At 37.1% G+C, this 27,820-nt stretch overlaps 1 protein-coding gene across 1 annotated transcript; it reads right to left on the bottom strand.

Annotated features, from left to right (window-relative positions):
• Positions 1-666: 666 nt before the first annotated feature.
• Positions 667-27,115, bottom strand: LOC140139200 (uncharacterized). Its single transcript, XM_072160981.1, is given in 24 exon segments — positions 667-823; positions 1,811-1,910; positions 2,149-2,245; positions 4,085-4,196; positions 6,074-6,320; positions 8,037-8,241; positions 8,787-8,897; positions 11,924-12,077; positions 12,898-14,103; positions 14,136-14,258; positions 14,940-15,071; positions 15,107-15,388; positions 15,744-15,753; positions 16,342-16,721; positions 17,800-17,856; positions 18,517-18,641; positions 18,644-18,679; positions 19,721-19,891; positions 20,396-20,563; positions 20,946-21,107; positions 22,352-22,522; positions 22,789-22,959; positions 25,490-25,520; positions 26,819-27,115. Coding segments are annotated over 24 exon segments (4,344 nt in total). The 5' UTR covers positions 26,858-27,115; the 3' UTR covers positions 667-769.
• Positions 27,116-27,820: the final 705 nt, after the last annotated feature.

Genomic DNA, 27,820 nt, shown 5'->3' with positions numbered 1-27,820 from the left:
TGCGTATTTACACATTCGTTGAATAAGCTATGGAACATTAGCTACTGCCTGTATTAACATCATCGATACCCTTCCCATCAGTTTTCAGTGATAATGGTGACAGACGAATCCAATTTCACACATTCCTACACCTCAATGGCAGCCAAAGCTGGGTCCCCGCTGAGTATATCCAACCAGAAATGTGAAACGATGCCTTCTTGGCAGTGATTTTAAGCTGCATTCCATCACCCGTGTTACATGTAGACAAAAGCATGATGAAAGTTTACAACATAATACAATATAACATCGATTTTTAAGCGGCTTTAATCCACCCAATTGGGCAGTCACAACACCAGTTTGGTGCGCCGGGGACCCAGTAATGCCCGAATAAATTATGACCATCACGTGGCACGTCGGATTTGTCTATACTGCCAAAATGCAACATATGATTCGGCCTTTTAATGTGTAATAAGGTATACAAATCAATGCTGCATTTTGAAATAGCAAGCTTTTCAATAAACTTAAACACTTAACAATTAATTTAATCAATTAACAGCCTGTATTATGATTTCTATGCGCAAAGTATGCTTTGTTCATTAACATAAATGTAAAGCAATTAAAGCATAAGTATAGCAAAACACTATTTATTAGCAAGTCTTTTCATATTCTGTAATTGGCATCTTTTTCCTAGTATCTTAAAAGTATCTTAAGTCGTTTATAAAACAATCGAGATGTTTTCGTATAATTGATATGCAGGCAGTTGTTCCCGTGTTGGCAGTTGGATACACCTTTAATACGGGGATTCATATTTGCTTCTCTCGTACTTCTTGGCTTTCACGTATTCCTGCAAAATAAAAAAGAAAGTATAGATTAAACTTGCATAAGCACACGGAACAGCGACGGCAAATTTATTCTTTCCCTTAAGGGCTGGGGTATGAACGTTTGGACAGTATTTATTTTGGGACATCAGAGCACATCAGACATATCGAATTGCATTCTGAATACGAAGAATGTCATTCTGATATCAAATAATTTTGATTTTTGAAATTCGCAATTTAATACACATTTTATGGCAAATCATTAAAATTGATATTTTGATATTTAACAGTACTTGAAGTAAACTTTAGAAATCTGATGATTTATACTTAAGGTGTATGTAGGTGGGATGAAAATACGACAATCAATTGAAAATTTTAAACTTTCGTATTGAAGATATGGATTTTTTCCCAAAACACCAAAAAAAAATAAGGTCTTTTTGGGAAAAAAATCCATATCTTCAATATGAAAGGTCAAAATTTTCAATTGACCGTCGGCTTTTCCTCCCTGCTACATACACTTTAAGAATATAACATTAGATTTATATAATTTACTTCGAGGACTGTTATATATCAACAATTTGAAAAATATCAAATTTTTATAATTTGTCATAACATTTGTAATATATTGTGATTTTCAAAAATGAAAATTATTTGATATCAGAAAGACATGCTTCGTATTCAGAATGCAATTCGATAGGTCTGAGGTGCTCTCATGTCCCAAAAAAATACTGTCGAAACGCAATAAACTCATTTTAGATCCCTTAATAAAAAGTGGAGTATTTTACTCTTAGGCTTATCGTTGTTTCTTGGTGTGTTACCTGAGTATGAAACTGGTGTACGAGATGCTCGAACACATTCCGTTCTTGGGTCTTTCTGCGACTAAGTAGTATTTCGGTAACTAAACAACATAGTAAAGGTCTTACGAATGAAAAGAATGTTTTTGGTTGTTTACAGAAAATCTAGGTAAACACGTTTTACAAGTACGCACCAGTCAGCATGTACAGAATACGTACCTTGTTGTCATCAAGTAGCTTCTGCATTACAATACCTATACTCTTGAAGCTAGGACGTTTCTTTGGTTCGTTGTTCCAACATTCTAGCATTATTCCATATCTAAACAAAAGAAAATACATCAAACAATTGTTGCTTTTGTTCTTTTTATTGAAAACAATTATGAATAAACCAATTCATACATTCTGTTCTCATTTTCTACAGAAATTCAAAATTATTTTGATAGTCTTTATCATACCAACGACTGATAGGCCTAAAGGGCATAATCCCCAGCCATAGTTTAATATTGCTATTTGAGATATTCGGAGCGGAATAGTTGGATCTTCAAACAATCACTTACAATTCTTTTCCACAATGTGAAGGTATTTCCATTCTGTATCCCGACGGCACCTTTGATTTGACCTCCTTGCCATGCATCTTGGGATATGGTGTTGCACCTGTTAGTATTAAAAATATAACTATTGTTTGCATTGCACTATGCAGGTAAAGACAAGTGAAGACTTGAGCGCAAGAAGACCGTAAGTCCACTTGGCCCCTCAACATGTATACATTAAAGTTGCGTATAGTTTCGTATAGTTTGGTACTGTTTTATGTTCAGGGGATACAAAAAAATCTTTCACAACATTTCATGATGTTTTCACCCTGGAACATGTATTAAACATTATAAAACCCTAATAAAAACAATACGTAATTTTAGTGTATATACATGTTGAGGGGCCAAGTGGACTTACGGTCTTCTTGCGCTCAGGTATTCAAGTGTAACTGAGGCATTTTAACACGTCTAAACAAAGAGAGGGGAAAGTAGTTGAATCACCCTCTGAATTTGGTGCATGTGCATAAGTATAGTAGACCCATGTAGTTCTGCTATCATTGATATCAAAAGAAGAACAATCATTTATACAAATTGACGTCACAATAATCACGATAATTGACCAAAACCTTGAAATTCGGTCAAAATTGCTTAACAATGGCCAAATCATAGAAACTTTGGATTTTTAAAGTACTTACTACTGAAAAGTATAGGAAAAGTATAAATCCATATAATATGAACATATTCCTAACCATTACTAACCATCAAAGCTGGACGGTCCATCATACAACGGCTACGGTTGTGGGTTAAAACGAGTTCGCTAAAATAAGCGCAAACAACGTGAACAATGGTCGTATAATTACGTGGAGCCGTTTTACGACGACTGTCAGAGACAAAATAAGGATCATTGCATTTAAATTTCAGCTCAATTTGAGCATTTTCGGTTAAAATGACCTTTTTTTTACCCCTGTGACCCCTTGGATGACCTCTGACGTTAGGAAATATGTGTATTATATTCTTTACTCCTTCCTCTTTCATTTGACATCACTCGGGGGTTCATACCTTTGTGGCATTTAAAGATATGTCCATTTCAGACCAAAAGGTTAGCTAGTAACCTAGTAACATACACAGTTATAGGCTGATACCATTTCATGGTTCAGCAAAAATCAGGTAGGGAAAAGGGGAAGTAGTAAAGTAGGCTATCTACGTACCCTCCTTCAATAAATTGCTATACAAATTACGCAGCAAACAGAAAACGTTTGACAGAAAACGTTTAAATGTCTGGTTATATAAAGAGTATAAAACGTTTAAATAACATTCAGAAAACATTTTTTTGAAAACTTAATGTAAACATTCTAACATATAAATGTTAGCAAGTATTGACAAAATATTTTCTAAAATGTTTGTCAAAAATATTGTACAATAATATTTTGAAAACATTTGAAAAATGTTGTTGTGGTGGGTTTTTTTCATATAAAATGTTTCAAACATGTTTCCGAGACCTTCATAATATATAACATGACATTTAAATCATACTAAAACAAGTTGTCCAAAACCAAAATACGTTTATAACACGTTTAAAACGTTATAAAAACACATTTGTGTTTGATGGGTAACTGAGTATGCGTATCGGCTCATATAGAGGCCCTGCATGAAATTATCGATTGGCTCCAAACAAAGGATTTGAACCGGCGTCCTTCACCGTAGTTATGGCGGAGTGCAGTCCATTTATTCAAATGTTGTCACCAACCCCTTTGATCGTAGTGCAGGGTTATGTGTGTGACACGAACTGTCACGGTAGATTGCAATCATGCTTTTGTTGAATGCATTTGAGTAGTCCGCCATATTTACGGGATGATACGTCACATGCAAGGCCTCTATACTAATTCGTAATGTCTGCATGTGTCAGGTACTTTTGATATATTTCATTTCATTTATTTTAAAATATAACTATAAGGAAACATACCGTAAGTAACAATTTCCCAGAGCAGGACACCAAATGACCAGATGTCCGTCATTGTCGAGTACTCGTGTGTAGCAATGGTTTCAACACCCATCCAACGAATTGCATGACGGGGCTGAAAATAAAGTGTAAGACATAATGTCAAAAAAAATACACTCAACCCCCGATTGAAGTTCTCCAAACTTTCAAGCCATCTTGTTGTAAGTAACATCGTAAGGTGAAAGTATACTAACCTTTCGCACGCCTTGGGGTTATACGAACATGTCCTACACAAAATTAATGGTGTATCAATCGTAAACCATCTCATAACTTTTCAGATTCAGATTCAGATTAAATTTATTTCAAATTCGCACAAAAAACCTGCTACCAAACTGGTGCTACTTTCACCATTCTTACTTACTTACTTACTTTTTTCAGCCATTATCAATCCACTGCAGGATGAAGGCCTCAGCATGATGTCTCCATGTGTCTCTGTTTTGTGCTTGTTGGTACCAGTTCACTTCTCCCCAGTAGTTTTGCAGCTCGTCCCTCCATCGCTTCCGTTGGCGTCCTCTATTTCGTTTCCTCCCATAAGGTGTCCAATGTGTGAGTGTTGAACTCCAACGATTGTCTTGTCTGCGGCTGATATGGCCAGCCCAGGTCCATTTTCTGCTTTTGATGGTTTCCAAGATGTCTTGAACTTGGGTCTGCTCCCTGATCCATTTGTTTGTTTTCCTGTCCTTGTAGGTGATGTTTAATATACTTCTCTCCATGTTGTGCTGGGCTGCTGCTAGTTTTCTTTCCATTTTTGATGTTAAGGTCCATGATTCTGCCCCATATGAGATAGCTGGGAGGATGCATTGGTTGTATACCTTTCGTTTAAGGCATATTGGAAGATTGCCTTTCATGATGGTGCTGTATCTTCCAAAAGCTTGCCACCCGGCTTTAATTCTCCTTCAATTTCAGAGTCTTGGTTTTTGTCTCGAAGAGAGAAGCGTTGTCCAAGATATACATATTCCTCGACCTGCTCAATTTCCACCCCTTTTACTTTCACTGTCTTTGGGACTGTTTCTAATCCTTTCATGACCTTTGTTTTCTTCATATTCATTTTTAATCCGGTTACCCTGCTTGCCTCATCCAACTCTTGCAGCATTGTCTCAAGTTCATTTAAGTTGCTTGATATTGTGACAATGTCATCTGCAAAGCGTAAATGACTCATGTGCTCTCCGTTTATGTTGATTCCTTTCTTGCTCCAGTCGAGTGTTTTGAAAATTCCTTCTAGGGTGGCTGTAAAAAGCTTCGGTGAGATAGTGTCCCCCTGACGCACGCCCTTCACTCACTTTCATTAGGAAACGGGCCTTCTTCCATACTGTTCCAGTAACATTGACGGATAACGTTGTTTCATAAACCAGACTTCAGCATTTCGACAAAGGAATATGTTTCCTTTTGGAAATGATCGCTCTTTGGCGTACTCCAGTCTTGTTTGATTTTTCTGGATTAATAGCACATTATTGGCTATGCAAACAGACCGATTCACAGGTACTTTTCTTTGAAGGCACATATCAGTATTCAAATTACTACACAACTTAATACTTCAAATAAAAAATGCTCCGAAATCATGTTTACATTTTGGTTATATACCAACAGGTTGCCCTCGTTCTATTAAAAGATTATTCTGCCACATTCACCTTATTATAGCTAGAGGGTTTTTCCACATTGAATGCAATCGTCATTCTGTGAAATCATGGGGTACCCCAATGCCAAAATCATGGGGTACCCCAATGCCAAAATAGGTCTAACTGACTTTTTTTTCTATTATTGTGGTTACATGAGAGAGAATTCACATCTTTCATTAAATAGCTTTCTTGATAGACAAGGTTAAATGATCTAATTTAAATACTCAGGGCACATCATAAAAACACTGGAAATACATCGGGTTAAACAAACAAACAATATCGTTCTTCATTTTTTTTACTTTGAAGAACTTGTCGCAATTGTCGCGATTTAACTCACCTCTCCAACAATACCAGCAATGTCTCTCTCACGAGAAAAGTTTGAAATCTTGCAGACCATTCTCTCTCCTAAAAGCACATTTCTTGTCGTAAGATCGCCATGCGGGAGCTGTTGGATAAAAATGATAATGTCAAGGTACAGAATAATATACTTCGTATAGGATTTTAAAAGTTGTCGCTGATACTGGCAAGCGTCAATTGTATGATAATGCTTATTGGTAACGTAAGCCAAGTATAAATTGATACATCTGGTCAGACAAACGTAGCAAAAACACCAACATGATTCATTTACACATCCGGATACTTCAGACTCATCCCACCAACATCTTCCGCACTCAATTAAACTAGTTTAAATACAAAGTAGGTAATGGTGCCCCCAACCAGGGAAGTGAGACAGACAGATGGAAGCCGGTCAAAGAGTACATCAAAGTGAGTATCAGACTTACCGCGATGCTGAACAAAAGAAGTACAGGTGGGAGGGGAACAATTGAGCCAACGTGTAGCATGTCGAAAATCAAAGTTCCCGCTTAAAAATCAATAGCAGTACGAAGACATGCGCTTAGTCCCGACAATGGGCTATGTTATATTACCGCAGAGTGTGACTAATATCATAAACCCAAATAGATTTCATAAAATCCCTACGCAATGCTCAGAATGCTATCATTTTCGTTAATACAATTTTATTAAAGCTATTTAATTATGTGATAAGCTACCAATTAAATGTATATGTTAAGTTAACTCTCAGATAGCAGTGACAAAACAGAAAATTAAATAAAATAAAATTTAGTTCAACAGCAATTTTGGGGTGGCCTAGGCCCACAAATAGATGCGAGATTAATTTTACAATGTAATTTATGTGTCAAATGCGCATATCAATTTATAGCGATAATTGGCGGTTTAAACGTAAATGACTGATTTTCAATATTTTAACTTTTAAAGAAATCTGTAAGCATATGGCTGAATACGATTATTTTTGTTTGATTTCTGTAATTATAATAATAAACCTGTAAATAAACAAACTGGCAATAGGAGCGGTATATCTGATCTACTTCAAAGGCACGCTGACTACATTGTTAGCACAATAGCTTGGGTCGTACCTTCTATAGAATGTTACGTAAATAATTCAATAGATGTTGGATTGACCACTTTCCATCTGTCTCACTTCCCTGCCCCAACGGGCAAGGTACAAAACACACCAAGGATCAAAGGATACCTAGAATATATCAAAATAGAAAGATTCGAGCCAGGTATACCAACTTGGTGTGGGGAACAAGACATAAAACAAGACATTAGTCTTTATCTTGTCTTCGTCTTGTTCCCCACACCCCGGGGGGCACTTCAATTTGAAATGTATATAGGTGTAGGGCTGGCACTTTCGCACCAAGGGGCATTCGGTGAGAGCAAAATGTAAAAAACATGGGGTCATTGGGTGAGAGCATGATTTTTGGCATTGGGTGAGAGCAAAATGTATAAAATATGGGGACATTGGGTGAGAACATGACCATATTTTTAATGGAATCTTTGGGTAAGAGCCGAAACAGCGCAACAGAAACCTCGAAAATCGAATTTGTAGTTCTAAATGGCTTCAAATGTCTTTGTTTTATCAAAATAAGTTACAAAATCAGTGATAAATGAAAGTTGCTGTTAAAATTGAACAAGTAAGGGTCTTTGGGTGACAGATCAAATGAAAAAATAAAGGGTCTTTGGGTGACAGAACATGTGTTCGTAAAAAAATATGGGGTCTTTGGGTGACAGCGATGCTGAAAAGGGGGTCTTAACAGCCCTACATACGCGTCACCTCCAAAGTTGAGTGCCCCCCCCCGGGCCCCACACCAAGTCGGTATACATGGCTCGAATCTTTCTAGTTTATATACCCAAATCTTGATACAACATATCCACCCCACCCCACCAACAACATGGGTACACCAACTCACACCCCTACACTACACACGCGCCCCACCAACGCAAAGCACAATCTCACGACCCCACTCCTTACATAACCTACCTGTATTTTAGATAAGTATTGCATGCCTCTTGTAATCTGTAAGGCAAAGTTGACCATGATCCGTGAAGTAGGCGTGCGGGCATTCTCTTTGCCTGGCCTATTACGACGTAGATAATCCAATAACGCATCATGACGTGCGTATTCCAAAATCATGTACAACGGATCTATGGATGTAACAGGTAAAATACTTGCTATAAATTAGCGTCAAAAGAAGCAGAGTTCACAAAATGACGCGACCAAGAGATTTGGTGTGTAACTTACCATACCAATATTAGGCTATGGTAGCTATTATTTGTTCTTGTTCACATTACTTGTTCTGTCTCGTTCTTTTATCGTTCCATATAGGCAAGCATGTATGCTTTTAGCATGGCTTGAGAAGTTTGTTTGAACCTGGTCTCAATAGGACCCAAGTGTGGTATAAAATCGGATCGATTGAGCCCACATTTATTGGTCGAGCTTTTAAATGAGTTTTAAAAATAATGGACGAGACGTAGCCCATCCAGTCTAATATTTTAAAACTCATAGCGAGACCAACAAATATTGAGCGTAAAGCATCCAATTTTATCATTATTATGTTTTGGATCCAATATTGCACACTTGGATTCAACCAAACACAGTGGCCGTTTAACAGGACCCAAGTGTGATATAAAATTGGATCGCTATGAGTTCTCCACACGGAGTGGCCGTTTAAACAGACAAACAAACAAACCTAAATATGTGCAGCAACCAAGTAGGCCGATGACATACGGATGTGGGTCTAGCTTCTTCATTAGCTCCATTTCCCTCAAGAACTCCTCACGCTCCTTTATTGTACTACCGTCTAGAACAAAAAGGAAGAAACAATTGTAAAATCTTAATGTTCATGCAAAAGCAAACCATTTGCAAGATATTACAATTATTAAAACGCGTGCTAACTTATAAAGACAAATATTCATTATGCGACAATTATTATTCATGGATATACAGGGTGTAACAATAAAATTTGTACAATTTTGAAAATAGAATGACACAAGTATGCTGCTTACTTTTTGGTTTGATATGTCTATCAAGATAATTTCTTTAGCCACCAGATAAGCTTTGTCCCAATAAAATCGTAGGTATACAAGTGAAGATATAGCCACTTATGTAACCTAGTCTTAAAACCGCTTGGGCCACTTTTGTCACTTTTAGAGTGACTGAATAGAGTTGAACCATGGAGGTATATAAATAAATGGAGAATGATCCAGCCAAGTCTCTTTTGTACTACGTTGGTTATGACCAATTATTGTTGAATAGGCAATTTCAGGGTTATATTGATTATGCTAAGCTGATTACATTGTGAAGTCTGTTTCACTGGCCATTGATTTCAATGGGGTAAAATGAAGTTTAGGCCTATACTTATTATAAAATTTTGATATCAAAATCTCATTTTCGCCAAAAATTGAGAAACACCTTATCTGTTGTCATCTTGTGACTCCCTACATTTTGGTCATGAAAAATTGAATTATGACTTTTTTTTCCCAAAAGTTATGACCCCCCCCGTATATTTGGAACCCCTCCTCCAAAGAAAATGATAGCCTCCTAATAATATTAATAATCATTTAGGCCTAAATACTGATAATTATTTATTATACAATGAGAAGTTTAATGATGATGATTTAGGCGGCCTATACGATTTCATGACAATACAGAATTAAAAGTTTTAAAACAATAACATGACATATCCGTCATGGGCATGGCACTCAATCAATTTGACCCGAAGCTTCAACCGAAATCACGATTATCATACACTAAACTATGAGAAACTGTTTAAACAAAGTATGTAGGGCCTATACATTCCGTAGGCCCTATATCAATTTCTCTCTAGAAAAGATTGTCTGATCATCACTTTTGCTTGAATTCCAAAGTACTTCCGGTAAATTTTGCTCGCTCGCAACTCAAATGGCCCAAATTGGCCCAACATAATTTTTTCACAATCGGAAGGTAAAAACGTTTTGCTTTCATTTGCACTATATTTGAACTCCCTCAGACCCCCTTAAAAGCTTAATATATGAACATACAAACTAAGTATATTTGTCAAGTTACGGCACAACTAGTGTAGAAAACAGTTTCATAACTTGAGAACAGAACATCCGAATTTCTTCGGGTTTTCGCACGATCATACATTGACACTATAAGCTATCAAAACTGGTGACTTTGAACTAGCTGATTGACTAGCTGACGTCATTATACAGTCTCTTTTACAAGGCTTCCGGTACGGGTCAATGTAGGGTCAATTCCTATGAGGAAATTTTGGGAGTGACAATCAATGAACCATGGTAGAGGCTCATAACCATCGTGGAGATCAATAGCTTGGCTGAAGTGGCTGGTCAATTCAAGTTTGGTGACTCATTGAATAGAGGTAACGGGATAATCTCCACTTAGGAGATTAGAATTCTGGCGATCATTCTCCATTTATTTATATACCTCCATGGTTGAACCATGGACCAGTTGAACGGTGCTCTTATGATAGGTCGTTTTAAACAATGGGGTATATTCGAAGTGGTAGAAATGATTACATAATAGAATATCTCCTTGAGTTTGAAAGTCACAACTAAGCACTAACATAACTACCTCATATACTAGAAATCGTAGCTGCAGCTCAACAACTTCAACCCCAATTTACGTTTGAAGAGCGCATTTTTATGTGTGTTACATAAGGTAGTCAAGCAGAAACCATAAGATTGTTTATATCTCATTTTCCAAACTCTAGTCTTCCATCAAGGCATACAATTACATATAACTATAAGAAGTATGTAAAATTTGTTGATAGAAATGCTGGCAATAGTGGTCGCCCCAGAACAGCTAGAAGCCTAGCTGAACTTAATTTCAAATTTTTATTGTTTTGTTCTTATGGGTGCGAAAACTGTTCTCAGTTTTACCAATGATATTTCAGGGATATGAGAAATTACTTTATTTATAAGATAATTTGAAAGACATATCATGACTTCATTTATAGATTTTAAATAAATATCATATTATTATTACGTTCATGTTAATTATATGAAGAAACACCATTTGCAATTCTTTTGTGTCAGTTCTTTGATGTTTAATAATGATAAGCACAATCTACGCGGTTCAAACTTGATATACGCTAACATGGCAAAAGAGGCCCAATACGTTTTCTGGACGGTTTAATTAATCGGACATAACTTTTGAACCCAAGCTAGTAGAGAAATCAACTAAACGTCTTCTTTTAGCCAAGATATTACTGATTCTATCGAATATACCATTTCTTTTTTCCTGAGAAGTCAAAATGCAATTGTACAAATTTTATTGTTACACCCTGTACATGTAGGCCTACCAATTATAATGTTTACTTGTACATGTAATATACAAGTCGAGATGCAACTATGCACGATTCGTTATATTATACCTTAAAGATTCACATACCAAAATATAGCATTATCATTAACAACCGAATCATGGCGGAAATGCCCGATTTAAAAGCACAGTATGCACGAGTAGGCCAGAAGGATGCAAACGATCGTATTTTGAACCATGAAATTTAACTTTAATGTGATATATCACACATTTATTCAATTAAGTTAAAACCTTCGACTCGTATTCTTAAATAAGTAACAATTTTTTTTTTAACGTAAAGAAAGGTTAACAAACTGAGGCTCTACATTACCTCTAAAGATATACATTGCTGAAGATGGCATTCGCTAGAGTTCCGAAAGCTCAGTCCTCTCAAAAGGACTTCTCTAGGGAAAGATCAACTCTTATTCATGTTTACCGACCTAAAGTACCAAGTAATTTTAAATCAAAGATATACATTGTTTAGAAAAATCTATTTTTAAGTATAGAGGCATAATCTATGCATACCATTAAGCGTTTTAATCGCCACAGACGTGGCGTCCTCACTCTCCTTGATATCCCATGCCTTAGCCTTCCACACAGGCCCCATTGTACCATAGCCGATGTTGGTTACTAACTCGATACTGTCACGTGGTACTTCCCAGCCTTTAGTTTTGTCCGGCTGAAATAAAAACATTGTTTTGTTAAAGTAAATGTTTTAAAGGATTACAGGTTAAAATCTGTAATCCGACGATGGATATCCTCAACAAGTTTTGATTTCCCCGAGAAAGCAAACACCAACAAAGGCGTAGAGATTCCAATGCGTTGATCAGGACAATTGAAGACGAGCTGGGTGTATCTGAAAACCCTTTGCTTCCAAGTAATTACAACATTTTTGTGGCTGTCCGGTCTTCGATGCCATGGCCGTTGCTTCCAAGTAATTACAAAATTTTCCTTTATCTTGATTTGCTTAACAAAACAAACATACAATAATGTAAAATAACGAAAGCCATATTATATATACACACTGAAATAACGTCCAACACACTTGCTCATATGAGCTGAATATTGCAGTCATGCCCTGCGCTTGGCAACCAGCTATAATCTACCACTCCGCACATCATCCACGATGCATTTGCCATACAAAATGATCTGAAGGCTGTTAATTGTATTAACTTTTTGAATATCTGATCATTGAAAAATACAGACAGAAACCGGTACCCCGAATGATGCTTGCCCAAATGAATGTTATAGTTATGTCACTGTTGCCTAGAGATACAATACACTTCTGGTCATCTAACAGCATTTCTGATTGGTTGATAACTTGAAATTCTCATTTCAATTGCCAATTATGATTAGGTTTTAAACTATTTATGGTCAAATTTGCATTTGCAGATGATTAATACCCTCTTTTATTGGTTCAAAATGGGACACACTTTTCATTTTGGCCAATCAGCAAGTAGTTCTCACGGGGTTAAGAATAAGGCTTTTACATCTCTTACCGGTGGAAGTGTTGGCAGTGCCTTCATCAATTTCCTAGGAGCTTCTTGTTGTTGATGACCAAGTTTAACCGCCATAGCATCTCCAACAGAATCATATCCTCGCTTTTTGTCTTGTGTCTGTCCCGTCTTTGCTGCCATTGCTTCCCTTAGATTCATCGCACCACCAGGGCCTCTCTTTTGTGGCTGTCCGGTCTTCGATGCCATGGCTTGTTGCAGGCTTACCCCTCCAGATGGGTTAGTCATTTGAGTTTGTCCAGTTTTAGATGCCATGGCTTGATCCAGACTCATTCCTCCAGAAGCCTGTTGTTGCCCTGTCTTGGACGCCATTGCTTCTTGCAAGCTGATACCTTTTGATGTTTTGTCACCAGGCTTTACTGTTTCGTCCACTACACTTATGCTTACGGCAGCCATGCTGGCTCTTCGTGGTGAGAACCCAGGTGAAGGTGGTGCATTACCAACGGAGGGTGTTGCTAGGCTACTTAGACCCTCGTTAACTGATGCTGATTTACCGATTTTGTTCGTAACAGACACTCCTTGTTTTGTCATTGCTTGATCCAACGTCATTCCCATTCCTGGTCTTCGATTTGGCGGTGGTGTTACAGGTGCCAGCTCTCTGCAACCCATCGCTTGTTGAGGCGAGAGTCCTTTACCAGACATTGCTTGTTGTAAGGATATGCCTACATTAGCTGCGGTAGCTTGCGGTTGCTGTTGTTGCTGTTGCTGCGCCTGTAACTTCTGCTGTTGTTCAAGTTTCAAAGCTGCCTTTTGCTTTTCCTCCATAAGTTCTTCGAAATTAAGCGGATTAGCAGCTCGATGTTTTTTAATTCTCGCTGCTTCTTGTTGTTCAGCAAGTATTTCATCAAACGAACTGTCACCTTTAGTAACACTTGGTGCTGCTGGGATTGGAGTAATATTTGGCAATGACGAATGGCGGGAAAATACATCTTGATTCGGAAGCGTTGGTGGAGGAGCAGATATCTCACCCTTTGCTCCAGCCTTCTTAGACATTGCAGATTGCAGATTAGGCAACCCACCACCACCTGCACCTGGAGTCTTGTCACTAGGTATATGGTTTATCTGTGCAATAACAACTTTCTTATTCATAGCATTATTGAGTGACATTCCACCAGCAGCAACCGCAGCACCACCCACAGCACCACCCTTTGAAGGCACTGCTACTCCAGGGCCTCTGGGCGCTTCTTGGTTCTGTAGGTTCATCGGTAACCAAGTGTGTCTACTGGATTATCTTTACCACCTTCATTGCTACCGAGGAGTTCTGCAAGGTTACCTATTCCACCTGGTATTGATGTATCTTGACCATCTGTAGCATAACCTGCAATATTTCGCAGCTGTTGGTCAAGCTGAAAATTAGAATGAAAAAAATATAAAAAATGTATCATACTGATCTTGTAATTACATATTAAGAGCATACAGATACGATATTTACTTCGCACTGTATAGTCGTGCGGAAGATTCTTTTTATGTTCATCCAGCTGTATAGAAACGGCCACGTGAAATAAGAACAAGATATCTCCGAAATCTCTGATAGAAGCTACGGAAGCGTAGACTGCTCATTTGCATAACAAGGAACAACGTTAGAGTCAGTGCCCCTAATATCAATTTAGTTGATAGCGGGTTTCTCATGTGATGGATTCTAAAATGTATTTTAAATCACTGATCACGCTAGTCATGTTAATGGATCCTATATTAGGTCTCGTTGTTATTAAAGTTTTGCTGATACAAAGTCTATTCAACAAGTGAATTGTGTTATACCATCAAGGGCCCTGTATTATTGTATCATAATGTTCATTATAATTATGTGCCTTTGATTCAACATTATTTTATTCTTATAGGTTTCCAGACAGGAATAATATTTTCTGATATCTAAAGATTTTAAATACTTTTTGGATAACGTAATAAACACTATTGTTTTTATACACAAAATGTTTGTGATATTCCAATGTTGTCAAACTCTAAACGGCTCATTTTCGTACCCCTAGCCCATATTATGTAAAATGGCAGAGAAATAAAATGGAACATACCTCTTCCAATCCTTTCATCATCATTGGTGTTGGGACTCTTTCCACGTACTCTTCATCAGGTCTTGTGCTCTCTGGTCGTGGAGTCTCCAACAACGATCTTTGAGCTTTCTTTGAATCAGGAGCCAGACCTGTCTGGAAGGACATCTGCGTGTCTGAGCGATATAAACCAGTATCTGTCCCATCAACCCCATCTGTGTCAAAAAATGACGTTTCCTCTCGCGCCAATGGATCGTCTGTATTTTTCTCTTCAGGTAATCAGCATCTTGGAATATATCCATAAGTGTCACCTCTCGATCTAACTCACTGTCCTCTCGCGATAGTGTACTCCCTTCACGTCCGTACGCACTGGGACGCAAACGCGCGGTTCCTGGTCTGGACACTGCACTTCCGGGTCTTGAGGACAGCGAGGACCATGGTCGATCATCCTCATCAAATTCGTCCATATCAAACTGTTGAAATGAAAGGAATGTAAGAAATAAGTTAAAACGGATTTTGGAAATTGTAATTTTTCAAGAAAGATTGGATAAAACAGTTTGTATTGTTTTGGAGTTTTTTTTAGACATTTGATTACAATTTAAGTAGGCCTGCAGGTGACCTCTTATGACCATGAAAGTGCAGCGTTCTCGTTTCTTGCATACATTGTATAAAATAGACGCAAAGTCAGATCGGTTTTTGTTTTATTGAAATCATTTAATAATTATATTTTCATCAGTAGCAACTACAAAACACATTTCGCATAATATATTTTCATAATATAGAAAAGTAAGGCCAAAGTCAAAATACAGAATAAATTTGAAATATTACAGCCTTGTACCTGATATTTTTATTGCAAAAAGTCTACAAGATGCAGCATAAATTAAACTAATGAGATAAGCGAAAAAGCAATCAAATTATCTAAATATTTCAAGATACTAATTCTTTTATCGTCAATCACGAACGCATAGAGACGTACATGTACACACTAATGGGCCACAAGAACTCAGAACACTATCATGACTATAAATTACTCCATTAACCAGCTAACAGCATTTGAAAATCTAATCTCAATTTATAATTATTAAAAATTGAGGGTTGAGAAGCACAAAAACTTAACTCACAATGACCTGCTCTTACAAAATGGAGAATAAATGCGACAAAATCACTTTCTGAGATATTCCAGATTTGAAATTCGTATTTTATACCCTTTAAAATCATAACAAACATGTTAAGATGGCTCTTTGCTTTGATCTTCACAAATCAGCATTTCGTCCAAGATGTCCTTTGTTTCCTATTGAATTTTGTCGTGTTTAATGGACTGTATCATCTATAGTGTCCAGGCGACTTAATGTCCATTTTGTGGGTTAGACCACTGTGAGTTAATGGCTTCTCAACCCTAGCAGACTGTATGGTTTCGTTGCATCACGAAAACGCCGAATCAGACATTGATGAGTCCGATTGATCCGCAATTGTATTTGAATCAGTCCCACTAATACTTTCGCTAAAACTGCCCATATAAACGACATTTTCATTCTCTGAAACAGCCTCGCTACTGAAACTGTCATGAGAGCTTTCAAATGAACTTTTCCTAATATTATCACCATCATCATCGATATAAAGATCTTTGGCTTCAGTTTCTAAATAATGTTGTAAGAAAGTATCTGGTGATCTTGGTTGACGCCGATGACGTACCCCTTCTTCGCCCATCAGCATCAGTGGCGTCTCTTCATTCAGTTTGCCATTTCTCTTCAGTTTGGATTTCAGTTGTTTTCTCCTTAGTCTTGCCTCTGCACTCCTTTTGCCTTCCTACAGAATAAACACGGTTAGAATGAAACGTTAACTCATGTAGGTTATGACATACAGAGAATTTGGTTCACAAACCAGTCCACCATCACCCATTATAAGTGGAAATGTTCAATGAATTTTATTACATGTAACACTCAAATACAAAACGTCTTTATTCTGTGCAATATTGTTTATTTATAATCAGCACTGTTTAGGCCTACGCATTTATTTTAAAACTTAGGCATACGTACGCTGGCGGATTCCTATACCATTGTATTGGAGCAACCAGCTTTCTTGATGGAAGGAGGGGGACGTTCGTCACAATTTTTACAGGTGGGGGTAGAGGAGATAGGCATCAATTTGGAACGGTATTACAGGTGGTATACCGGGTATTATATATTAATTATAGGGAGTGTGCTTCATTCTCTTTTTCCTTCAACTTCTTTATTTTCTTCTCCTTTTTGCTTCTAAGGTCAGAATTAAAAAAAATTAAAAAATACTTTTATCACGAGATCGTGTACAGAGATTGTCAATCATAATTTAAATGGAGTGATAAACAAGTAAAACAACGCAGAACAAAATGAGAAATGAAATTAAATTCCATTAAAAGATCTGTACTAGTAAACATCATAACATAATCTGAACTGTATTTTTAACTTTGTTTACTAAAAACTGCTACTTTAAGGGTAGATAAGGTATTTATTTATTTATTTATTATGCTTCTGTTGGTCGAAGCAGCCAAAAAATATCGATCTTCATTTAATATGTAAATCAATATATTATTGAAAAATAACACTTTGATGTTTTGCAAAAGTTCATTCTACAAACCATATACTTTCAACCCTTGCTTGATTTATCGTTGTTAATGAGTTATGTACGTTTATGTAAGTGTTGCAGGTGTTTCAGCCCTCCTACAACATAACTCAAGAACCACAGGACCTACAAAAGTATATCTGTGATATTTGAATTCTTCTACACACTCGCTATTAAATGAGCAATGCGATTTTTGCCTAAGCTGACTACCATTCGCAAGATGCTGTGAACTACCATATAACAACACTTTAAGATAGTGTCAAACCTTAATTATACTAATACGTACCGGAATGATACTCATCTCCGCGGCGTCCTTGTAGAGCTTCGAGTTCTCGCGCTCCTCCTGTAAATGTGATAATTTAAGCAGTTTGTAAATACAGGTTTGGACAAATCTCATTGTTTTTCAAATGTAAATGTTGGTTGAAATATATGTTTGCATTGACTCTTACTCTTTTTGTAGACTGATATCACCAACCAATCATGTGTAGCCTACTGCCAAATGACATGTGTTCCATTTTAAAGTTAATATATTCAATATTCGATTCAATACGTTTTGTCCCTAACTTTAGTCGGTAAAAGATTTAAAGCCAATGTGTCCCTTAACTCAGCAATGTTTAATTGCTAAAAGATGTATAGTCCCTTACTTCAACAATGTTCAAGTCCTAAAAGATTGTTAATCACTCTTCTAGAAAAGATTGAAATCTAATAATTCAATTCGTTTTGATTGAATATGCAATCGGAAAATTTAAGAGAGTAGGCTTAATTTTTAATAGTATTGAGTGAAGAGAACAGCTTGTCCCTTATTGCGCTATTCCAGCTTAAATCCCTACACCCATATGAAAGACATGACCTAAATCTCACAGGGGGTGTAGATTTCAAATTATATCATCCATTACTTAACCCCATTTGAAATTCACACTCCGTGTGTGGGAGATTAAGGCAATGTCTTCCATCGGCTGTATGTATTTCAACTGGAATAGCCAATTTGGGTCCGTATACATACCACAATTTGATCTCTTTGCTTCTTTAGTTGATGTTTTCTAATAGATAAAAAGAGGACTAATAGTATCGTGATGGCTGCCATGCTGCCGAAGATAGTACCGAGAATTAATCCGAAGTTGATATCATTCTTTTCTTCTTGACTTTTCTCACGTAATCTGGTGGCACTGTTAAAATAGAAGTATTCGCATAATTGTCTTGATGTTTCAGTTAACATGTCATCTGTATAGAGGCCTTGCATGTGACGTATCATCCCGTAAATATGGCGGACTACTCAAATGCATTCAACAAAAGCATGATTGCAAACTACCGTGACAGTTCGTCTCACACACATAACCCTGCACTACGATCAAATAGGTTGATGACAACATTTGATTGAATGGACTGCACTCCGCCATAACTACGGTGAAGGACACCGGCTCAAATCCTTTGTTTGGAGCCAATCGATAATTTCATGCAGGGCCTCTATAAGCATTCGTATTCTCTGCATGCGATATTTTTAATAGGGGTAGAGTAGTTTAAGGTAAACGCCGTTATGTATCTGCAGGTGTGTGCAAAGTTTGTGTTGTAGCTACTATAAAAATGTATTACTATAACAAACTTAATTACTAACAAAAAATGTGAATAAAAGTTCATCCCAAACGTCGTTTGCATTCAATTTCATCCAATAACCTTTTGAAAATATTGCTATAAAAGCTTGCTGTAAGAACCGTTAATTTGAAAGCGATCCCAAGCTACAAATCTATCAGGAATAAAAGTGACATCACTAGCTTTCAAGCTGATATTGACACTGTCCACCATTGGTTCTCGGAAAACCCTCTCACTGCCAATACTAGCAAGACCAGGCTCATTACATTTACGGTGAAGGAATGCATGAGATACATTCCAGGATTGGAGAATGAATGTGCAAGCAAATCGCTCCCCTCGTGTAACAAGATTATTGTATTTTATCCATTTCGTTTGGTCGTCTTTTATTTATCCATTCCACCTGTCCTTGTTTTGCATCGGTACCTTTTGTTTTTGTGTTTTAGCAATTCTCTTCATTACTTTTAAAGATGCAACACAAAACAATGTCTAAATTTCCCACTTAGAGTTACCCTGCGTGCACCATTAATTCAATTAAAAGTTTAAACGGAAATTTTGCCTACTTGCGATGAACATGAATTACAAAACACACACTGCACGGACCGGTGGGTATGACGCCTTACCTGGGCATGTTTGTAAATAACATGGCTTATGTTGTTCAGATTCATCTTCCACAGGGCAATCTTTTCCTCCATTCCTCGGTGCCGGATGATTACATCTCCGTGTTCTCGTCTGTGTTCCATGCATACATGTTTTGCTGCATTTGCTCCAGGGACTCCATAAACCCCAATTACCTACGAGAAGGAAAACCGGCACAGAGAAATAGGTCACGAAGCCACCAGTCCAAAATATGTGATCAACATAAAACATCATGTGTATAAAGTTACATGATAAACCAAAGGTGCAAGTTGTGTCTGAAAGTGTTATCTGATACATGGTGGTGCAGATTTTGAAGAATTTCAGGTTACAATGCTGCTGGAACTCTCGTTTACATGCATGCATACTTAAGGAAAGAAATACTATATAAGTTCAAATTGATTTTGGTGTAAGGCAAGGATACTTGTTGCCCTCTCCAGTGTTCGTTGCTTACATAAATGACATTGTCAACAGCATAATCTGTCAGTCCATTGTTCTATACAAAGACTTAGAGTGTCACATAACTCTAGTCTAGTTACAAAACTACGTACACTGATGCTCCTATAAGGCAATCTTGACCAATTATGTTGAATATCAGGGACAACATTAAGCTGATGATGAACGTGCTTTCCTTTCAAATTTACCAATTTGACCAAGCTTACCATTCTCTACGCATTCATGACCAGTGCATTCGCCATACTGTTCCCTGTCTGTCCCAACGCAAACTTTACCACCTCGTATCGGAGGAGGGTCGTCACATCGTCTTGTCTTGAAGCCTCGGCATGTCCTATCACAGCTATGAAATGTCCATGCACCCCACTGCCCATCCACTGAAAATAAGAGATAATACATAGGCTACATGTTACGCTTTTGTATAGGGTCGTTTCATCAAGATCAAGCAGTATTCACCAGCGAAGTGTTACGTGTAATCCGATTATCACTATGTCAACTTGATCACGCTTTTGAGTTCTGCACCGCGATCGAAATGATCGCAACACAAAGTCTATGGCATTTACAACCAATTCCAAAAAGTGTATGCTCCAGTTTACGAGGGAGTAATGTAACCACTTCGCTGGCGTGATAATCATGTTGATGTCAGAATCAGTTCGTTTTCTCCAGGACGGAAACCTATGTCGCTATACTTACGAGCGTAGATTAATTATCTGGGAAAAAATAAATTGGAGGTGGATTGCTAAAAGTATAAACCATTACCTGGGCAATCTTCGATACTGCATTCATAGACTTCTCTACTTCTGCCTCCGCATTGTCGTCCTCCATTAGCTGGGGCTGGATTTGTACATGTCCGATAACGGAATGAGTCGCATTCATTATTACAGTTTGTCCAGGAACCCCAACTAGTCCATTTACCGTCAGCTAAAACAACATGAAAAATAACATAATATCCATTATATACCTCATATATAGATTCCTGTCATCTGATTGGTTAAATGTACAGTCACTGAATTAACTATGCCCTCAAAAAGAACTATGGACCGGTTCATGGAAATGAACTATGGACCGGTCACGTGCGTCCCGATCAAACTGCGCAATCGCAACATCCACGTATCCATTCGGTATATAAAACAAATATTGACTGCTTTATTCGGGACATGGTTAAGATTATAGGCCCGCGGTGATCTCAAAACCATGCTATGACCCTCGGCTGCGCCTCGGATCATAGTATAGTTTTGAGATCACCTTGAACCTATAATCTTAACCATGCCACTCATAGCAGTCAATATTTGTATACTATCATTTGTGTGACATTGTTGATCCACTCTGGCGTTGTTTTTGTTTTGTTTTTGTTTTTGACTGACTGATATTTGCTCCTTATAACAATGCATAAGCGAAAGAACTTGAGATAGGTCACACATGCAAAATGATCTCATCCACGGTGAGCATAGATAATTTGAGACCATATCTTTTGCGTTTTTCATTTTGAAACAAAAACACATATTACCTTAACTGTTAGCTATGCGAGTAACCTGGGCCGATCAGAAGTAATTTAAAACCACTTCCAAATGAAATTCACGGGTTATTCCAGTTATAATCCATACACCACATACATTGTGGAAGACATGATCTCAATCTCCCACACAAGGGGTGTAGCTTTCAAACGGAGTCATCCATTCAGGTAATCCCATTTAATACTGATACTTCCTCTGTGGGCGAATAAGGGGGTGTCCCTGGGGGGTCACTCGCATACCAAAGTGGTATGCATGCTCGTCCCAGCACCTCAAAAATGGACCGTAAATGGCGTAATCAGTGTGGAAAAATTTCACCCCTTATTGGCGTAAGGCTCTGTAAATCTTACCCCTAAAAAATGGCGTAATTCGGCGTAAGAAACTGAAATGGACCCCTAAATGGCATAAATTCTAAAATAAACCCACTGAAGTTGAAAAAATGTACCCTAAACGTTGAAACTTAACCTGAAAAGCACCCTTTTTTCTAAAAACGTCGACGCCGCCACAAGGCCAAAAGTCAACCCTTTTTCGACATTTTTTGGACGAGCATGCGTACCACTTTGATATGCGAGTAACACCCCCCCCCCCCCCGGGGTGTCTTAGGATGTATGGATTTCAAACCATCATTTTGCTTATACGATTACAATGACTCACTTGGACAAACAACGTCTCCGCAGTTAAGCGTTTCTGTGTCCTCTCCGGTACACATGGTTCCACCATTTGCTGGTGTAGGATTCGAACAAGACCTTGTTCTCGTCTGGGTACCACCTCCACACGTCACTGTACAATCACTCCAATCACTGAACTCCGTCCAACTCCCGTCGACTGGATAGAAAAATTATATATTTAAGTATGTTTAAGGGTTTTTTAAGTTTTGAAGTAGGCCCATGTATAACTCCATTACCCAGACACGGAATCGAGACTGTGGTACAGTCTATGTTCAGTGACGTTCGATATTACGGGTAATCAGGGTAATGAGAAAAAATATGCGCAGTCTTTAAACATTTGTTCTTGTTTTTATAAGGAAAATGGGGGGGTGAGCTGTCAGACTTGTCACACACCTTTAATCTTATAATGACCGTAATATTTACCCGGGCATCCCTGAGTATTGCAAGCGCCCGTCTGGCTCCCGTAGCCTGGGCAGTCATCGCCACCGCTTGATGGAGGAGGATCGTTGCATTCACGAAGACGGATTCGCACCCCTCCGGCACATGAGGCTGTACAGTCCTGCCAATTATTCCATGTACCCCAGTTACCGTCAACTGTGAAAAATGTACGATGAAATTAATCAAATATGATTAGACTGATGAGAATAATTATTATTTTGAAACATGTCATTCAGAAACAAACATGCATGATCTAGAACTACGCAGCAATTATGTGCTAATTTGATGCAAAAGTGTTCCGGGGTCCAGTGACTTGGGGGAAAAAGTGAGTTGAATTGGCAATATCATATTAAATTCAGACTTCTACTATACCAGGGGGGGTCACGTCACTCGACATTGGAAGTCACGGGGATGTGCGTAGGCCTACAGCAGTTCGCGGGTCTTTGGGTGAGAGCCTATATACACCGAAAAGAGGGGTCTTTCAGTAAGAAGGCCCAAAAAGGGGGTCTTTCCGTGAGACTGGGGAGCATCTTACCAAAAACGAGGTCATTCAGTGAGACTGGGTTACATTTTAGGTCAAAATATAAAAGTTATCAAAATTTGAAATTGTTTGACAATATTTGAAACATTTGAAGAAAAACAATGAAAGATTATAAGAAATTTTCCTAATTAAAATTTCAGAAAATAGGGGGGTCTTTTGGTGACAGGAAAACAAAAAGGGGTCATTGAGTGAGAAGAAGTTCAGTAAGACAAAAAAGTAGGTCATTGGGTGAGAGGGAGATTAAAATGGGGGTCAATGTGACCGCACATCCCCATCAACCATTTTAATGAGTCCCCCCCGATTTACTCTCCCCATGGTACATTTAGGAGGAATCAGGTATAAACGAACCACAAGTGCATTTTATTGGTCCTTCTGTCGGATGGGACGTCAATTGTCGCGGTCCCGTGTAGGCCTACTACGAGTCAAAAACTGTCTGTCAATGTATTGTATCTCACAGACAGTTTCACAAAGAGTAGGATGTTAGCCCTATTTTGCCTCAATCTAGCCAACATTGCGAAATTTTCCAAAAAAAATGGGAAAATTTGTAAAAACCAAGACAAACTTTGGTTTAAATTTGGCCGAAAATTTTGACTTTTGGTATATCAATGGGTCCAAATTTCTTGAAAATTTGGTATATTTATGTGTCCACTTTCAAATTCTCAGCGGCACGTCCCTACAAAAATCAAAGTTGAGTATCCCCCCCCGGGTGTTAATTTACTCTGACTTCGCAATTCTGTCCCGGTCATTAATTGTGGAGAAAAATCAACAGTGCGTTATGCTGCCAGATTTATTTTACTGTCTGCTGCATCACTAAATGACAGATTTGTATGCCTTAATATAATGGGGTTTTTTGCAGTTATCCTCATTAAAGTTGTGTCATACACTTTAAATTGTGAAAAGATTAAATTACTCTGGACAAAAATCAACGAAGACCTTCCGATGAGTTATACTTCCGATGAGTTATACCGATGAGTTATACCTCAATTTTGTTGTTCCAAAGTTTCATGGGCAAATTGGTAGTACCACCTTCCAATACACTACAGTCAAGGCCTGGAACTGTCTCCCAAGCAATATTAAATCCATCAATGGCTATGCCAGCTTCAAAAAAGAAGTAAAAGCTCATCTTGCTACCAAAGCAAGATCACAAGAAGGGGGTAGTTCTAGTACTTGACTGTTTCGTTTGTTTCCTTCTTTTGTCATTGATGTTGTCCCCTTTTAAAGGACCCCAATGGAAATAAGCCTCCATGGCTTTTTGGGTTATCCTTGGTCTTATCAACGTGCTCTCTATAAATATGTGCTGTGTATATTCTTATTCTGTTTTTATAAAAATGTATTTAAGTATTTTCTATATGTGCCTTTTAAAATGTCAATTGTTGTTGTTGATAAGACTAAATAAATATAATATGAAATGAAATGAAATGAAACTAATAGCCTGCAATTCCGTATACGTATAGATGATTTATCTTATTTTTAATACAAAATACGAAGGTGCACCATTCGAAAATATTCAACTAAATTAAGAAAATTCTGATTGGATGTTCAAAAAGAATACATCGTCAATGATGTCCGTTCATAATGGTAAATCCAGTAAAGTAATCAATTTTAGAAAATACTAATCAATTATATCGAAAAAAAATGATATAAATTGCAAACAAGAACATCCTTATGAATTGATCGATATTGAATGTTGGGTTGTACATGTACGTATTTGTGTGCATGACGTCGATCGCGATCTTCAAAATTATTGATTTACAAAATAGGCCTAACTATAATAAACTAAAAATTATTTTTAGCAACAATGGTTTTATTAAAAAAAGAAAAAAACGTCTCAAATAAGATTCGCGGCCGAGCCTGGAACCATTTTGTTTTTTAATTTTGTTAATTTTTTTTGTTATTATTATTCTAGATGCTACGTTGATTATTCAACATCAACATTAATACAAACACAAAAGATAGCTCAGAGCTTAGTAAATTCAAATCGATTTAAAGCATTTGGTCAGTCCGTTCGTTCTGGTGTCTGGTACGTGAAATTTGTATTTATGTTTTCCAGTGTTTTAGTATCTCGACGTGTTTAGTATTTCCCTCAAAGAAAGTTGAATATTTGTAGACTATACTACATTTTAAATTTGATAACATGTTTCTTACCTTGCGCCAGACTAGATATAACACATGTTCCCTTGAAAAAATAAAGAAGAAAACATATCGTTTAATATATTTTTAATTATCGCCCATTATGGAAACAAAGAATATTAATTTAAATCTAAAATAATACTTTATTTGGAACTAAATTACTTCTAGCTTAATAAACCTGGCAAATCCTTTGATTAGTTTCGAGTAATATTTGACCAAATAAGCTTATCGGTTTATTAACATGAAATGGTTCAGTCAAAGCAAAAAATATGTTTATAATCCCTTTTATAATAACATTTTCAACAACACATTTTGCAATAAATTACCAAAAATCGTTAATAAGATAATAACTGCACCTTCAGCGTTTTGTTTCAGAGGTCCATTAAACTTGAAAATTTCATCACATGTGTTCATCAGTGTAACAATAATGTTTTAAACACGGCCACGTTCATTGAAAAGAAAATTGTATATCGCAATATTTATAGGTTAATAATTTGATCTACATAGTTCGCTTTATCCCAAAAATAGTGAAATAGGGAACACGGGGCATCATTCTCCAGTTGCAAACATTATAACAACAATTTGACAGGAGTTTTAGTTTAGAAGTTTTTGAACAGTTATAAACACCTTGCCAGTCTCCAAACACCTGAACACTGTAGTCTTTTTATCAGTTTTTATTGTCCCAGGTGTTCAAATTTTAAAATTGTGTTCAAGAAGGCAACTGTTAATACCTCTGACACATAATTACACGAATAAAGAGGTGTCCGATATTGTTATATAGTTATTGAAAAATTCAAATGGTGGTATTGGATTTTTATTTAAATTTTGGAATAGTGAAAGTTTTTTTTTTGTTTTCTTCTTTTTTTTTGCGTTTTTTTCTGGTTTTGGTGATATGGAATACGGTTAAAACAAGAAAGAACTACTAGTAGGCCTATATATTTTAGAATATTTCTTAAAACACAAAATGCAAAATTATGGACGCGTCGGCGGTATTTTGTAAAATATATAGTGTATATTTAAGGACCACGCCCAAAAGATTCCAAACTTATTTCAAATGGAGGCGGGGAAAAGTGGCAAAATGTGACTGAATGCACATGTATCGATATTTTAGACATGAAATAATAATAAAAAACAACAGTATTAATACCCGGTAAGCAATCAAATTTTGTGAAAAATAAGAATGCACGGTGAAGCATCAAATGTAGTGTAAGTGGATCTGCAACGAATACATTACTTGAAGAGCTAGTAAGTGTTCTAAGATATTTTAAGTTTTAGCATCTTTTAAATTCTATTCACTTAAAAGTCGAACTCTTGATATTGCATTTTACGACTATTAGTACTTACCAATACGATGAAAACTTTCAGTACAACAGAGTTCGCCATTATGGTGCTGATTATATGAGTTGTTCCTTATATTATTATGAGTAAAAATCTATAATGATGTTTCAATCTTCAGGTTGGCACTCTTACATCCCTTTAAGTGTTGGAGTCACAGCATATTAACCATAACACTCATGTTTACCTGTTCTTACATCTCACTGTCATTCCTTAACTTAAAAGAATGACGTTTCACATTTTAAAACATGGAAAATTATCCATAAAGTCGCTAAAAAGTATATGGTTGGGGCAGAACATGGCAGGCGAGGCGGTTACGAACCAATTCGATTCTGAAGATTTCAAGGCAATACTGTTTTATCTTACGTCATAACAACATAATGAGAATACTTTCACCCCCTCAGTCGCAGTTCAACTATATAGTTCCAATACCGTATAATGGTGATATCGAACTTTGATATCTGGGTTCAATTATTGGTAACCAAACCTGTACAACGGAATCGATTAATTGACTGGGTATTGAACTTTGACGCTGTAGACAGGGAGATGAAATATTCAATAAATTATGCAAATTAAAAATATTGCAATTCTATATTTTGTGATCAATAGTTTCCATTTTGGGGTAGGGTGAAGGCCTGGGTGTATTCGAATATCGATATTTTATGTTTACCCCTACCTCTATTGTCTGCATGACTCCAGGATCTTCAGATGGGAAGCTCTGTGCCAACTATAACAATTTTAAATATATATTTACTTCATTCTCAGACTTCTTCGAGAAAAACAAGTGAAGATCAGAAAACGTTTTAATGTCAGGGTAATTATGAAATGTCTTCAAGTTGAAGTGTGCAACGCCAGCAAACACAAAACGTTTTCGACATTCGCAAAAGGTTATAAAATGTTGTCAGAAAACGTTTAAATGTCGGGTTATATAAAGGGTATATTAAGGGTATAAAACGTTTTCATAACATTGAAAACATTTTTGATAATCTACTGCCCAGCAAACACAAAATG

Source organism: Amphiura filiformis, chromosome 18, assembly GCF_039555335.1.
Source record: "Amphiura filiformis chromosome 18, Afil_fr2py, whole genome shotgun sequence".
Lineage (NCBI taxonomy): Eukaryota > Metazoa > Echinodermata > Ophiuroidea > Amphilepidida > Amphiuridae > Amphiura > Amphiura filiformis.
This window is presented reverse-complemented; position numbering and strand designations above follow the sequence as displayed.